Raw genomic sequence first — 14,512 nt, forward strand, 5'->3', positions numbered from 1 at the left:
ATGTTCTGAACATTTGGTTTTGTACAAAGTAAAATAATCCTTTGGATGTTGCTGAGGCTGCAAATTTCATTACACTATTCAAAGCTTTAAATAAATAATTTACTTTTATATTCTTAAAACAATTATGGTTTAAAATAGGGTTCTTTTGGATTAAGAAGAAAAAAAATATAGAATTATATAATCATGTATAATTATGAGGGATTAGAAAAAAATGAGTTTTTGAAATAAATTTAAACTTGTTTTAGATAAAGTCTTTTTCTCAACTCGGTCTTAATTATATAAAAAAAAATTTCTTTTTTTTAATTTTTTTTTATGAATTCTGAATAAATGGACTTTACAAATGATTAAAGGTTTGTTTTTCAACTAGTGTAAAATTATACAATAATGGTTCATTTTCATTCACTCGAAACATTCCCAAGAATTTAAAAAAACCAAGATCAAGTTTTTCTGTTGGTTAGCAAAATGAAGAATATGTTGATTGAAAAAAATATTGAAAATAACAATAATTGGCTTAATTATTAATCACTCTTATCAGAACGAAGCCTGGTCAAATTTTTATTCACACAGACTACATATTTAATAAATTTTTAAAGTGCTTGTATTGAAATAAATATTAACCTAAATGGAGGTTATTGAAATATTTTCTTGAACAGCAGATTATTTTGCATATATTTTATGAATTTAAATGAATGAGTTTCACATTATCCATTTCTTCATCAATTTTTCATGTATTTGTCTATTTTGAACATCAAATAATTGATATCTATTCCATGATCGCAGGACCAAAGCTTCTGTCTGCTACTCTCTTTCTGTTTTTCTGAATAAAACCTTCTATATCAATGAAATGAGACTTTTAAATAACATCCAAACCGTACAAATACATACAGGGTATCCGCGCACCTGGAAAGTCATGAAAAATCATGGAAAGTCATGAATTTCAGTATTGAACAAAATTTGTCATGAAATGTCATGATTTTTGCTACTTTTTTGAAAAAATCATGGAAAGTCATGGATTTAAGTCTCCCAGTGTTGCAAGTGCTGCGCCGATCCGTGCCAATTGTGAAAACCTGCGTCTACATGCTCCAAATTGAAGTAGTAGGCTTAAATTGCTCCGCTCTGTGCTGAAAGGGATATTTCCCCCTAGGTATTGCCAAGTCACAATTTTGCGGCAACCCAGCTACNGTATTTGCAAATCTAAAATGTAGCAGATACCCTGTACATAAATAAATTATTCTGCATCAAGAATATTTCTGACTACACCAGTGATGCAAAATTAATTTTACCGTTTTGAAACTAGTTATGTCCCAGAAAAAAGAATTTCAATAGCTTGGAAAATATTTAAGACTGTGTATTAAAAGATAATGTATATAAGAAGAAATTTACAGTAAAATTTTTTCTTTTGGAGTGAAAATTTTCTTTACAATTTTTTATAGTAACAGCCAAACAAGTTTTAGAAGTTAATACCTAAAAAAAAGAGAAATATTTTTAAGCTTGGAATTAAACTTATTATGTATGTAGGGTGCTTTAGAGGAATGGACAGTCTTTTTTCGGTGATGGAAACATTTAATAACAAAATGAATTATTTACAATATGATGAAACATTAAATGTTTATGAAAATTATGATATGTTCAGGATAAGGTGAAAGTTGAAAAATATGGACTCCGTCTGGGCTATGCAGTTGACTGTTCAGCGACAAAAAAGGGAAAGAGTTTCTCGAGCCTCGTCTGGGCTATTCAGTTGATCCTTCCAGCAAGGAACGAAGAAGAGTGTGTCTCTTCCAACTGAAACGGAATAGTGGTGGAGTGTGAAGGCTGTGACGCTGGAATAATGGCAGCATCGGAGTAGCGGAGGGGATGAGCGATGGGTCTCTCATCTCACATGTATGAAAAGAAATGCGCAACACTAAGCAAATTAAGTTGCATTTTAACAATCCTCAAAATGTGAAGAATTCGTTTATCTTTTTAAAGAAAAGAGCATATTTAATTTTAAATGTGCATTTTATTGAATGAGAAGGCAAAACACAAAATGGAATTATTGTATCTCTTTCCATTTAAACAGTACTACCTAAAAATAATCAAATAATGCATTTATGATTTAACAAACTTTTTTAATCTAATGTCGATATATTCGTATTCACACATTTTTAATGGCAAACATTTCATATTTACCCGATATAAAAGTTACACATTGTGATGTGTATTCACACGATTTAAAAGTTGTACATTGCTATTCATTTTCACAAGATTTAAAAATTCAATATTGTGATTTGTTCTTACACGTTTTTAGCACTAATATCGAGATCCGTATTCACATATTTTTTAAGTCGGATATCCAGATTTGTATTCACACGATTTTAAAATCCATTTTCTCTATTCGTATTCCCCCATTCTTAAAGTCCAATATTGTGATTCATATTCATTGGTTTGTAATACAGTGAAACCTCCAGGAAAGACCACCTCTATGTAGTGACCTTCTCTATTTACGACCATTTTTGGGAAGCACAGAATTTTTTTCCATAAGCTTTGTGTTGAAAAAAACTTTTGGAAAAAAAAAAGATGCTTACAATATAGACTTAGGTAGCACAAAAAGTAATAATAAAATATTTTCTTTAGTCAGCCAGTTTGTTATTTGAAAAACAAAATTGATCGGGAATATATGGAATTGATCTGAATAAAAAAATATATAAATTTACCTATTAATAGGCCGATTTTTATATTTAATGCAGCTTTGACAGAGCAAAAAGAAAAAAAAATGTGCCCATAAGCAAAATATTGTCAGTAAATTGTCAGCATCCTTGCTAATTTAAAAAAATTATCAGAAGGAAGTGCCGACTGAAAAAACATCAATAAGTTTATCGCTAGGCCGACTAAGAGTATTCTGCATAAGTTTTGAAAGGGCAGACTACCCTTTTGCTAGCTACACCCCTGTATTGTGTTAACTTTTAAGTTGGTTATATTTTAGCAGTTTTTTTTTATTTTATTTCAAATCATTTTTACACTTTTCCTTTCCAATGCATATGTAATTTAAATTTGCATTAACATAAATTTAAATCTCTCATCACGATTCATATTTATGTCATCTGAGATCTCATGTCAAGTTTTTTATTTTCACGATTTTACATCAAGTATCGTGTTTCGTATTCATGTGATTTAAAAGCCATTATTCTAATTCCTGTTCGAGCTATTTAAAAATTATATTGGAGTTCATATTCATGTGATTTTGAAATGAAACTTCAACAAGATTGGTATTCATGCAATTTTAAAATTAAACAACAATCTTTGTATTAATGAGATTTTAGAATCAAACATTGATATTCTTGTTGCTGCGATATTAAAATCATATATCTAGGTTCATATTCACACGATTTAAATAAATAAAATTTCACATCAATATTATATATATATATATATATATATAGAACAACCACGTTACCTAATAACATGATGTAATCTAATGAGATAGCATGTAACATAACAACCATATGATAAATACATTAAACTTAAAGTGGGGTAAAAAATATTTAATTAATTCATATATTTTTCTTATCACTGTTTCATTTAAAAATCTTATTAAATTTATTTTCTGCTATTTTTTTATACTTTAATCGAATATAGGTCTTTAAAAAATGCATTTAATTTCCTTATTTATTTATTTCAATTTTGATGTACTTAATATTGCTTAAAAAAAGTGACAAATATTTTCACAAAATTTAGAACAGCAGAAAAAAAAGCTTAAAAAATTCCACACTTTCTCCCCTCAAACGAGTAAAATTCCTTTTAACACGTCGCATCAGGTCTTAATTTGAATAAAGTCTCATTAAATGTAAAAAGCGAAAGATATTGAAGGAGTTTTTTTTAGAATAAAATCGAAATCATGAAAAAACAATTAATAAGAACTTTATTGCCATTCTTTTTCTTAAATGATACGGAGAAATATCATTCCAAAGCGNTTTTTTTTTTTTTGTCTTAACCTCAGCTCCCCAAAACCATGTGTCCTTTTTTCTTTTCTCACCTCCTCTAACCAAGCCCCCAAAGCATGCTCAACTCTTATTGGCTGTTACCACCATCACAAAATAAGTAGGGCTATACTTGCTATTTCTTTTTATTTTTGGCTAAATTATTTAAGGGCAGAAAAGGGCAGGTGAAAACTTATGAAAGAGAAACTAAAACTTTAAAGTAATTATAGCAGTGCAGAGCAGTGCAGCAAAGATAAAAGTAACAAAACATCATAAAAGCAATACCACAGTTCCCTAATTATTTCGAACTTTTCCCTCATTGCTTAGTGTTTATGCAATTAAAAATTTGTCTTGGAAAGGTCACCTGATTATTCGTATGTATGAATGTATGTATGAAGGAAGGATATGTATGAAGGAAGAAAATTCTCCAAGCTTTGTTTTGACCTTTGAACCTATGAACGGAATTTCTATTTTAAACTAACAAGCCTTTTAAAAAAAATTCTCAATGGTAAAAGGAAAGTTAGTGCTATATATGAAATGGATGTTTTATTTTCGATCAACAAATTTTAAAAAAGAAATATTTGTAGGAAAAAAAATTATCCTAGTAAAGAAAGGATTCACTTTGTGCTATAGAAGGTAGATGAAGTTAATCATGAAAAAAGCATAAATAATGCCCCCTAAACAACGTGTCATCTATAATATTAAAACTTTTTTAAATGCATTACTTAATAAATTTTAGTCCTTTACGAATATAGTTATGTATAAATTTAGTTATTTTGTCATTCATTTATTATTTGTCTTATGTATTCAGGTTGTGTGTGAAAAGCCATCTGGTATGTTTACAAATGGAATCGTCCACGAATATGAAAACAATTATCACGAGTCTCTTCCTGAAAATTGGTTAAGCTTATTGCAGCAGAGCAACATTTTAGAAATTGAGGAATTGGATGTGTAAGATTTTATCTTGTTTTATCAGCTTTCTTCATTTAATTGCTATCTAGAGAGCTATAATAAATTCAGAATTCAGTCAGCAAAATATAATTTGACCGCTAAACGTGCCATTCTTTTTAGTTATGTTTTACGTTCATGATATTGTATATGAATATGGTGAGGTTTGAAAAAATTAAAGGAATAAAAAAATTGTGTCTAAAGCCACCACATTGCATCTATCTCTTGGCATTCAATTTGTTAAATTTTACTACAGCTGAAACCGTTAAAAAATTAATAAGATGATGCTCAAAACATGACGATCCTTATGCTTTATTTATACCGTTATGTTAGTTTACTGAAATTGATTTATGATTCAAGACCTTTTAGAATTAATAAAAGACAGAAAGATTTTATGAACGGTAAAATTATGAGTAAATTTAAAAACAAATCTTGATACTGAAACCTCTTTAAATGTCATCTTGTAAATGCAACACAAAATTTGTAGTTTTTCTGATGTTCCGAATTTTTTGTTTATTCAGAACATACCATTTGAACCTTTTGCTTACGGCAGGCACAACATGGTACGCCATAAGGAAAAGATTAACACACATGCTATTTTGAAAGAACTGCTTGGATTTTTAAAAATTTCTTTTATTATAAAAGAAATACGAAAAACTTAATTTCTCGATGTTACTAGTATGTTTTTGTGCAAAGAGTGAAATTTGAAATATGTTTCAAATCAAAACGAGTTAGCCTGAAAAGCAGAACTCCTTTATCTTCTAAATTTTTACTCAGAAGAGCAAATTGTTGCTGAACCAGTATTGGAACAAACCCCTATAACTCCTACCTTTTTGCAGAATTGTTTTCTAATTCTGTCATTTTATATCTTTTTTCATCATAAGTCCAATAACAGTCATTTGACCCCAAGGCTATGTCAGCTGGTGTCTCATCCATAGGCTACTTATGAAGAGCAAATTTTTTAACAAAATATAAAATGTTTATTCTATCAATACTTCATTTTTTTCTTTTAAATGAAATAATTTAACTATGCACTTATTGAACTCCAAAATATGCATGATATAAAGGTTAAATACTGTTGTGAGTGACCTGTTACGTCTCCAGTTCTAGAAAATAGTGTAAGTTTATTAATTATTTATGTATTGTAAGTCTGGTATAACTTAAGTATTTTTTTACTCTTAAAAAATCTGTGATTATTGAAGTTAAGAGGCTATTACATTTAATTATCTATTGTTTATTTTTGTATACATTTATTTTTAAATACAGAGATCATATGTAATGTAGGTTTGAAGATTAGCAGTTTCATATAAACTTAATTCTATTTACCTTTATAATAAGGAATCTATTTCCAAAGTCAAGAAAATTAGCTTTTGAGGTTTCTCACCTCAAACTGCACGGTTATTCAAATAATTTCTAATCAACTTGTACCTATCTTAATTTTTTTATTTGAAAGCGTTTTGTATTAATTTTTTTTTTAAAAAAATATGCTGAGATTTAAAGAAAATGCCACACAAAACAAAATTTTCAATACACTATTTTTTTTAGCACTTCCTGTCCCCTTTTTTAAAAATTGTCTAAAATGTATGTATTGCTCAAAAAATGCCCTGATTTTAAATTTTTTTTTTTTTCTTTTAAATCTGACTTTTATTTTATACCACCACAAAATCTGCATAACATAAACAAAGTTTTCACAATTCCGTTCTTGCTTTAGAATTTTGATTTTGTTTACACTCATTTTCCCATCCATAAAATTATTCTTTTTAGTAAAAAAAAAAATTAAATTTAACGTAGGCCTTATGGTAGAGTTCCTGAAGGAGTCAACTGTATAGTCAGAAGAGCTAATTCGTCTGGAAGCACAACCCCATCCAGTTTATCTGTAAGTTATTTAATAATTTTATAATTAATTTTTTTGTTAGTTATTATTGATTTTAATTGTTTTGTTCTTTATCAATAGGAGTTAGAGCAACGCTCTGAATTTTCCAATAATGACAATGCTGCACCACGTGCAATTGTCCGCAGAGATCATTTGCCTGCCATTCCTGAATTAACGATTCCTTTTGGCAACCAATGGTTTGTTTATGTTGTTGATGTATCTAAAACCATTACGGCTCGACTCATCGAATATGATGTGAGTAGTTTTAAGTTTCTATTATTATATAATTCGCAGAAATATCGATTACGATTTAATGTACTATGATTTGCTGATTGTTGACTTATGTCTTTTTGTTAGAATACAATACGTCCTCAAATTGCGCAGATAGATTTTTTGAATTTTTTTTTTGGGGGGGGGGATGATAAAATCCTTCATTTTTCGAATCTGATCGATTCAAATCATGCAGAGTTCATCAATAGATGCAATGAGACATCGTCCTCAAATTGCGCAGATAGATTTTTTGAACTTTTTTTAGGGGGGGGGGATGATAAAATCCTTCCATTTTTCGAATCTGATCGATTCAAATCATGCAGAGTTTATCAGTAGATGCAATGAGACATCGTCAATATGATTTATTTAGTTTTTTTAAAATTATTTTCAGTTAATCAGATACATATGAAATGTCAGATATTTTTAAGGCAACTTTGTTAATCTTTTTTTTTTAAAATAATTATGTTTTATTCTAAAGCTTATTGCTTGCTCTTTCTTATTATACTCAGGGATGTGATTCTTCCGCGGATCCGCTGATTTCCGCTTTTTTCAGATTTTTCCATATCTTCCGCTCTTTTTTCATAAATTTCCGCGCGGAAAAATTTTTTATGCAGTAAATGATATTTTGTTGAAATTTTTTTTCTTCCGCGGAGCGAAAGTATTGAAGCCCCCAATAAACCTCTCTTCACATGTCAATCTGCTGGCTGGGGTAAAAGTGGTTAACCTTGGTAAAACAATGCCGTCTCCTACTCGACTACTCTCTTATCTTTTGAGGGATGAAGGACTTTTTAAAATTTCTGACCATGTTCCAAAAACTTTTGGGGAGTCGAACGAGCGATATAGTCGGACTTGCGACTTGTTGCCTTGACAACCACGACTTCCGCTATAGATTGGAAAAAAGAAAAAAAGTCCTAAGCAGTTTCGTTTCGGCCGCTGATATTTGATTTCTTTTGATTGGCTGATTTACAGAATTTTAAANAAACTCTAATTCTTAAACATGAATTCTTGTGATTTACGTGTTGTTTTTCTTTATGAATTCAAAAGCGGTCATAGCGGTTCAGTAGCTACTCGAAATAGCAATGCTACATTTGGTAAAGACACTGTTAATGAACAGATAATTGGTTTAAAAAGAATTTAAAGTGATGATGAAAGTCTTGAAAATGAATCGCATGGAAGCTGAGAATTAAAGCCTAAAGATACACAATTGAGATCCCTTATGGTATCTAACACTCCTATTACTGTTCTAGAAGTTGAGCATGAATTAGGTATCACGCCTCGCTTTCAACCATTGGCAAAGTCAAAAAGTTGGATAAATGTGTTGCACAAGAACTAAAAGAGAAAAAAACATCATTTTGAAATCTGCAGTTCTATGCTTCTAGGAAATAAGAGATAAGCATTTTTGAACAGAATTATCGTCTGTGATGAAAAAAAGATCCTTTATGACAATAGATGTTCAACGCAGTGGTCAGATGCAGTGTTTAGTGGTCTATAGTTAGAGTATTTGATAGAAAAATTTTAAAAACTGGCGAATCAATGACAACCGAGAAGTACTGTGTAGAAATTGATGTTGTGCATCAAAAATTACGTCAAATGAAGCCGGCACTGGTCAGCTGAAAAGGACCCATTTTGTTTCATAGCGGACGACCACATGTTTTATTGGTCGTAACAAATAAGTATGCCAAATTAAAATTGGAGGTACACCTCATCCACCGGACACATCTTCAACTGATTATCCCTTTTTTAAATATTTGGATAATTTTTGCCATGATAAAAAGTTCACCAATCTAGAGCTGATCAAAAATGACTTTCAATCTTATATTTATTTAATTTATTTTAATCTTATTAGTCTTTTCAATAAAAATATGTTTAAAGTTTTTGCCCTAAATCTATTTTGATCAATTCTTTCTCAAAAAATTTTATGTAACAAATCTGAGTTAAACAAAAAAAAAAGGAAAAAAAAAACATTTATTTTTTAAGTTAAAATATTTTTATCTATACAACAATTGTTTTTAGTTTTAGTTTAATTCTTTTGTAGTTAGTGTTATTCTTTCGCAGTTTGCACATGCACTACACTTTATAATAATAAGAGCATGAAAGCTTTTAGTTCAAATTATGCACTAACACTTAATGCAAAATACTTTTTTTTTATTTTCCAGGAAGCCTTTATGGAGTTTTTTAACAGCATGAGAGCATTTTATTCTTCTGAGACTTTGCCGGCACAAGAAATAAGTGAAGGTCTTCTTTATGCTTCGTGTATTGATGATAATTATCAAAGGGTACTTGCACAAAATATTAAAGAAACTGACATGGTATAGCTTTATTTTTATCTCTATCTTAGTATTTTATTCATTTTAATGTGTAGAAGAAATGATATTTTTGACATATATTTATTTGTGATTTGATATACAGTATATCAATATCTCCGAGTGGAATTGATGCTAAAAAAATTTCGCGATAATGAGTTTTGGAAACAATAAGTTCAGAACTAAATATATTCTAAAAAGTAGAAAATATTACTCTAAAAAGTAGGGACAAGAAACATAAGAATAATTTATTATAAATATGTAATGATCATTGACTATAAGTCTAAATACAATAATTATAATTTTATTTCTAAAAGTAAGACAAAAATAATTATGCATTAAACAGAAAACAATTGTTTTACTTAATAAACTTTGTGATTTTTGTGAAAAAAATTCATTTTCTATATCAAAAAGAATTTGACAACACAAGGTTTTGGGAAGAAACTCTTCGACGTAGGAATTAAAATTAACAGGTGTATGTATAATGCCGAGGAGAAAAATATTTTTTTGACATAACAAGGTTTTCGAGATATCGAGAGTATACTGTAATACATGCACACATTGAATTCTATGTAATGCAAAATTTCTAAGAACCAGCATGTTATAGAATTGAAAGTTGAATAACAGCTTTTTTTTCTTCTATGTTTAATTTTACTAAAATAATGGGAACCAGCTATGGCACTTTTGGTGCTTTATCCTTGTGCCCAAGTTTTGTAGACCCTTGTGTATACATAGCCATAAATTAAAGTGGAAACTTTGTTCTATATCTGAATAAAGTTAAAGAGAGTAAATAATGCTACACAAATGAACATACTATAGTTTGGGTTCTGTAAAGAATATTGGAGGAGGCGAATTTCTTTCTGTTACAAATTACGTTGATATTCTTTGTTTAAATCACAAGTTATATTGTTATCTTTTTATTAAAATCACATATATTGTGTCTCTTTTTTTCTCTTTCTTTATTTAAATAACAAATTGTGTTGGTGTTCTTCTATTTTCTTCTTATTTTAAGTTCTTTTATTTTTTTTATTGGTTTGAGTCATATATAGCTTCAAATAGTTCTTTCAAGTTCACTGTCCTATTTTTAGAAAACTTTTTTTATTTGTTCAGATATTAACTAGTGCCTAAATAACTGAAGCATATTCTTATTTTAATTTTTTTTAAAAATTCTTATGAAAATAACAGAAATTTTAGGCATATTTTTTTATTAAAGCTAAATCACTGGAAAAGGGACTAAATAACATTCTTATGGTAGGACACAGATTGTCTTAGGCAAGAAAAAGGTAAATTCTTTTTTAACAGAGGAGGCATTGCTGTTGCCAAAAATTTAAGGTAGAGAGAAGTCTGTTGTTAGACTTAAAAAGATTGTTTGGCATGGTCTGTTGTTTGGCTTTTTTAACCATTTAAAAAAACTTACTTTGTTAAAATAGATTTAGAAATTTCTGTCAAAATAAAACCATCGTTAAAAGAAAAATAAGAATTGTACTGTTGTTCAGATTATCTTACTATGAAAAAAGAATTATTGTTCTTTGGCAGTATCATTAAAATGTTTTATTCTTTTCTGCTAATTTTTATATTTAGTATAATTACTTTTCGAAAAATTTATTATATTTTAGTGTATAAGTTGACTTTTATACCAAAATACAGGAACCAACTAATACACTGGCAATACAGTAGTATATTCGTTAATAATAAAATATCGATAACAATAAAATTGATGTAAATAACTTTATATTAATTTACTCTTTTCAAAAACTATTTTTAATATGTTATATGCAATTAATTTTGCATTTTCTCTCATTTTATTTTTGCATATAAAAGTTTTTTTTTTTCCTTTTGGAAACAGTACTTTAAAAAATTACGTTAAATAAATTAGGATTAAGAATTGTTAAAGTAATTTATTAATTATTTCAAAAAAATGTTATAACACAATGTTAACTTTTCAAATACATTATAAAACTACAAATTTAAAAATTTCAGAACATATCTGTGTTGGATTCAATATCATTAGCTGTGTCATCTTATAAATCCTACACTGCAAAAGGATTCAACTTCATACTCATACACTGAGTCCTACGAACCATCATCTTCACTTCCACCCTGAAGAATTTTAAATTCCACCCTTTTTAAAAAGATTTTACAATGAAATAGAAATTTTAATATTTTATTTACTTAGCAGACGACTTATATACCAGGATATACATTTGTCCTTTTAGATATTCTTAAGAAATTTGTATGAACTTTGATATTATAAGTTGATAATTATATTATTTTTACATTTAGTATTATTTTATAGGTTGAGTGCTATTATGTAGATGAAGGTGTATTTGCTGATGTGCCAAAATCATGTCTACAAGAATTGCATTCTGATTTTTGGACATTTCCATATCAAGTAAGTTTTTTTTAAAGATTCTTTTACATTTATTTATTTTTGTTAAAAAGACAGAATTTTTTTTATAAAATTTTTTTTCCGCCTTTAGTTTCAAAATTTTTATGTCTGTTTTTGCTTTCGCTAACATCTAACAGGTATGCAGAACACAGTTATAATGCTGTTATGGGAAATTTATTCCAATCCGTTACTAGCATGTTAGTTTAAAAGGTCCTCATCAGACAGGAAAAAAAAATCTTACTACCTGTTTGGAGAATTACACGGTCATGTGATTTTGTTATTTATTAAGTATTAATAAAAAATTTAGGATTTTTTTTTTAATTTTCTACTTTGAAATGTGCATACATAAACATAATGCACATTTCATGTTGAAACATAATTAAATTTTAAGGCTGTAAATATTTTATTACTTAAAAAATAAGGTAATTAAGTTTTTATGTAATTCTTTCAAAGTTGGTAGAGAGGAAATATTTTTTTATCTTTTTTGTCTAAAGAGATCATATTAGTCTATGCAGAGACCTGAAAGAATGATTTAGTATACTTTAAATTTAAGGCATTTATATATTATCAATTAGGATCTAAGTGTATGTTGGTTAAGGAAATATAAATAGGTTTAATAAAAAATAGTTTTTTTTTTAGTTTAATGTTATCAAAAGATCAACATTAAAAGTAGAAGTCAGGATATATAATTATGTATATATAGTTAAACAGCATGTAAAATATATATTGTGTTATGTCTTAACATGACATTTACAGTCAAGTTATAATTTAGTAAGAGAACCTAGTAAGTAATTGAGACTTGAGTAAAGAATGGCATTTTGGAACAACTTACATAAGAATTTTATAATTTGAATTGAATTAAGTGGAAATGTTTTTTTATTTTTTAAAATTTTTTTAATGTTTATTGTACTTTTATTTGTAAGTTTGAAAACCTGTTTCTGAAGTTTTGTTACCACTCTAAGTTCAGCTTATTTTCCGAAACTGCTGTGGCATTTCCGTAAACTGTAACTATTTACATACTGAAACTTTTTTTAAATTACTACTACTTTTCTCTTTGTTTTATTATTTTGTTTGAAAATAGTGTGCTAACCATTTTCCTTTACCATTGTATTTCTTTAATCAGTTCATCATAACTGTAACTGAATGATGAATTTTTTACATAAGTATTAAAAATTAATGTACTTATTTATAATGTAATTAGCTGCTTATTTCGTAACATATTACAATCGATGATAAAAATTACTTTGAAGATAAGATAGAATCACTTAGTAATAGTAATTATTTGCAGGAAGTTGCATGCAGTTTTTAAATATATGCTGAGCAGGTTGATCAAAGTTGTTACAAAGATGGATGCCATATTATAACAACTATATTCTATATATATTCTATTTATAACAACCATATACAGTACAGAACCCGTTATCCGGAAATCAGAAAACCGGAAAACCGAAAAACCGGAACGAAATGCGATAAATTTTCCCGCTATTTAAAAAAACAAAATTTTTCTTACTCATAAGACTTTTGGATTTTTCTTTCTTTTTTGAAAGATGTTTACCTTACCATCATTTTAGAAATAATCATTAGTGTATTACTTCATCGTTTTTTCTTTTTTTTAAGATTATTTCTAAATATTTTTCTAATTTTTGTTGGGTTTAACAATAAAAAAACCGCTTTTTGTAGCGAATCAGAAAACCGGAAAAATCAGTTATCCGGAATAGCGATGGTCCCGATCGTTCCGGATAATCGGTTCCCTACTGTATATTCTTCCTGGATTCTATATAAGCATTACTTAAATTTAATTTTGCTAACGTTTCTCGTATTATTTTTCTTTCTTTCTCTCTCTTTCTAATTGTTTGTTTTAGTAGTTAAATTAGAGTTTTAAAGTAAAGTAAAGAATTTATTTAAAATTTTCCAAATTTTGTATGGTGTATTTTTCTTTTAAATTTAAATGCTTAATTTTTCATTATAGTGTAAAATGAATAAAGTTTAAAGTAGAAAATTGATACATTTGAAATATTTTTTTCCTAGGCAATACATTTAACCTTAGATGGCCTAGAAGATTACCCTTACAAACCAGATGATTTAGATTTTCTTCGTGAAAAGACTCTTGTGGCATTAGTTAAAAGGTAAGCTTAAAAAGTTCATTTATTATAATTGCACACTTTGCAAAATTTTTTTTAGTGATTTATAGGGAATCTACGATTAAAGATTATAATTTTAACAAATCAGTTTTGTTAATATTTAACTTAAAATCAGTATCTTATTTCCTGCTGAGTCAGCATTACTTTTTAAAATATGGAAACATACACGTGTAATTCGCTGTAATAGCACAGTAAAATTAGGTGGACTGAACTTTCAATTAAAAAGTCTGAATCATTTGGACTAAAGAAATGAGAGAAAGAACATTTTTGTATTGTTTTTGTTTTTACAAATACCTGGAAGTTAACCAGTCATAAAATTGTCAGTAACAGTTATCTGTCATTGAAATTCAGGATAAATAATTCTGACATCTATTACAATTATTCATTGTAAAAATTTCAGATTTTGTCAAAAATGTTCCCATCCTCATTTAATGATATTTTTTTACACGGAAAATCTAATATTTTGCATTACAAATAAAATAATCAAAGTTTTCTGATGAAAAATCGAATGGTATAGATAAAATATGGTCTCAATTATCATTGAAATTTTTCTGGTATACTTGGAAAAGTCAGAGAAATTTTTTTCTCCTGAAATTGATCTGGAACCCTTCTTAAAGTATTCTCTTCACAAA

General features: G+C 28.0%; 1 protein-coding gene across 1 annotated transcript in view; it reads left to right on the forward strand.

Moving 5' to 3' along the window:
* LOC107453656 (tudor domain-containing protein 7 tapas) overlaps positions 1-14,512 on the forward strand; it is a 62,125-nt gene that overhangs the window by 23,470 nt on the left and 24,143 nt on the right. Inside the window, exons 10-15 of the mRNA XM_043039678.2 lie at positions 4,768-4,907; positions 6,696-6,780; positions 6,859-7,032; positions 9,204-9,356; positions 11,647-11,742; positions 13,768-13,865. Coding sequence (XP_042895612.2) covers positions 4,768-4,907; positions 6,696-6,780; positions 6,859-7,032; positions 9,204-9,356; positions 11,647-11,742; positions 13,768-13,865 — 746 coding nt within the window. The remainder of the gene's footprint in view (positions 1-4,767; positions 4,908-6,695; positions 6,781-6,858; positions 7,033-9,203; positions 9,357-11,646; positions 11,743-13,767; positions 13,866-14,512) is intronic.

This window comes from Parasteatoda tepidariorum, chromosome 5, assembly GCF_043381705.1.
Source record: "Parasteatoda tepidariorum isolate YZ-2023 chromosome 5, CAS_Ptep_4.0, whole genome shotgun sequence".
NCBI classification, from domain to species: Eukaryota; Metazoa; Arthropoda; class Arachnida; order Araneae; family Theridiidae; genus Parasteatoda; species Parasteatoda tepidariorum.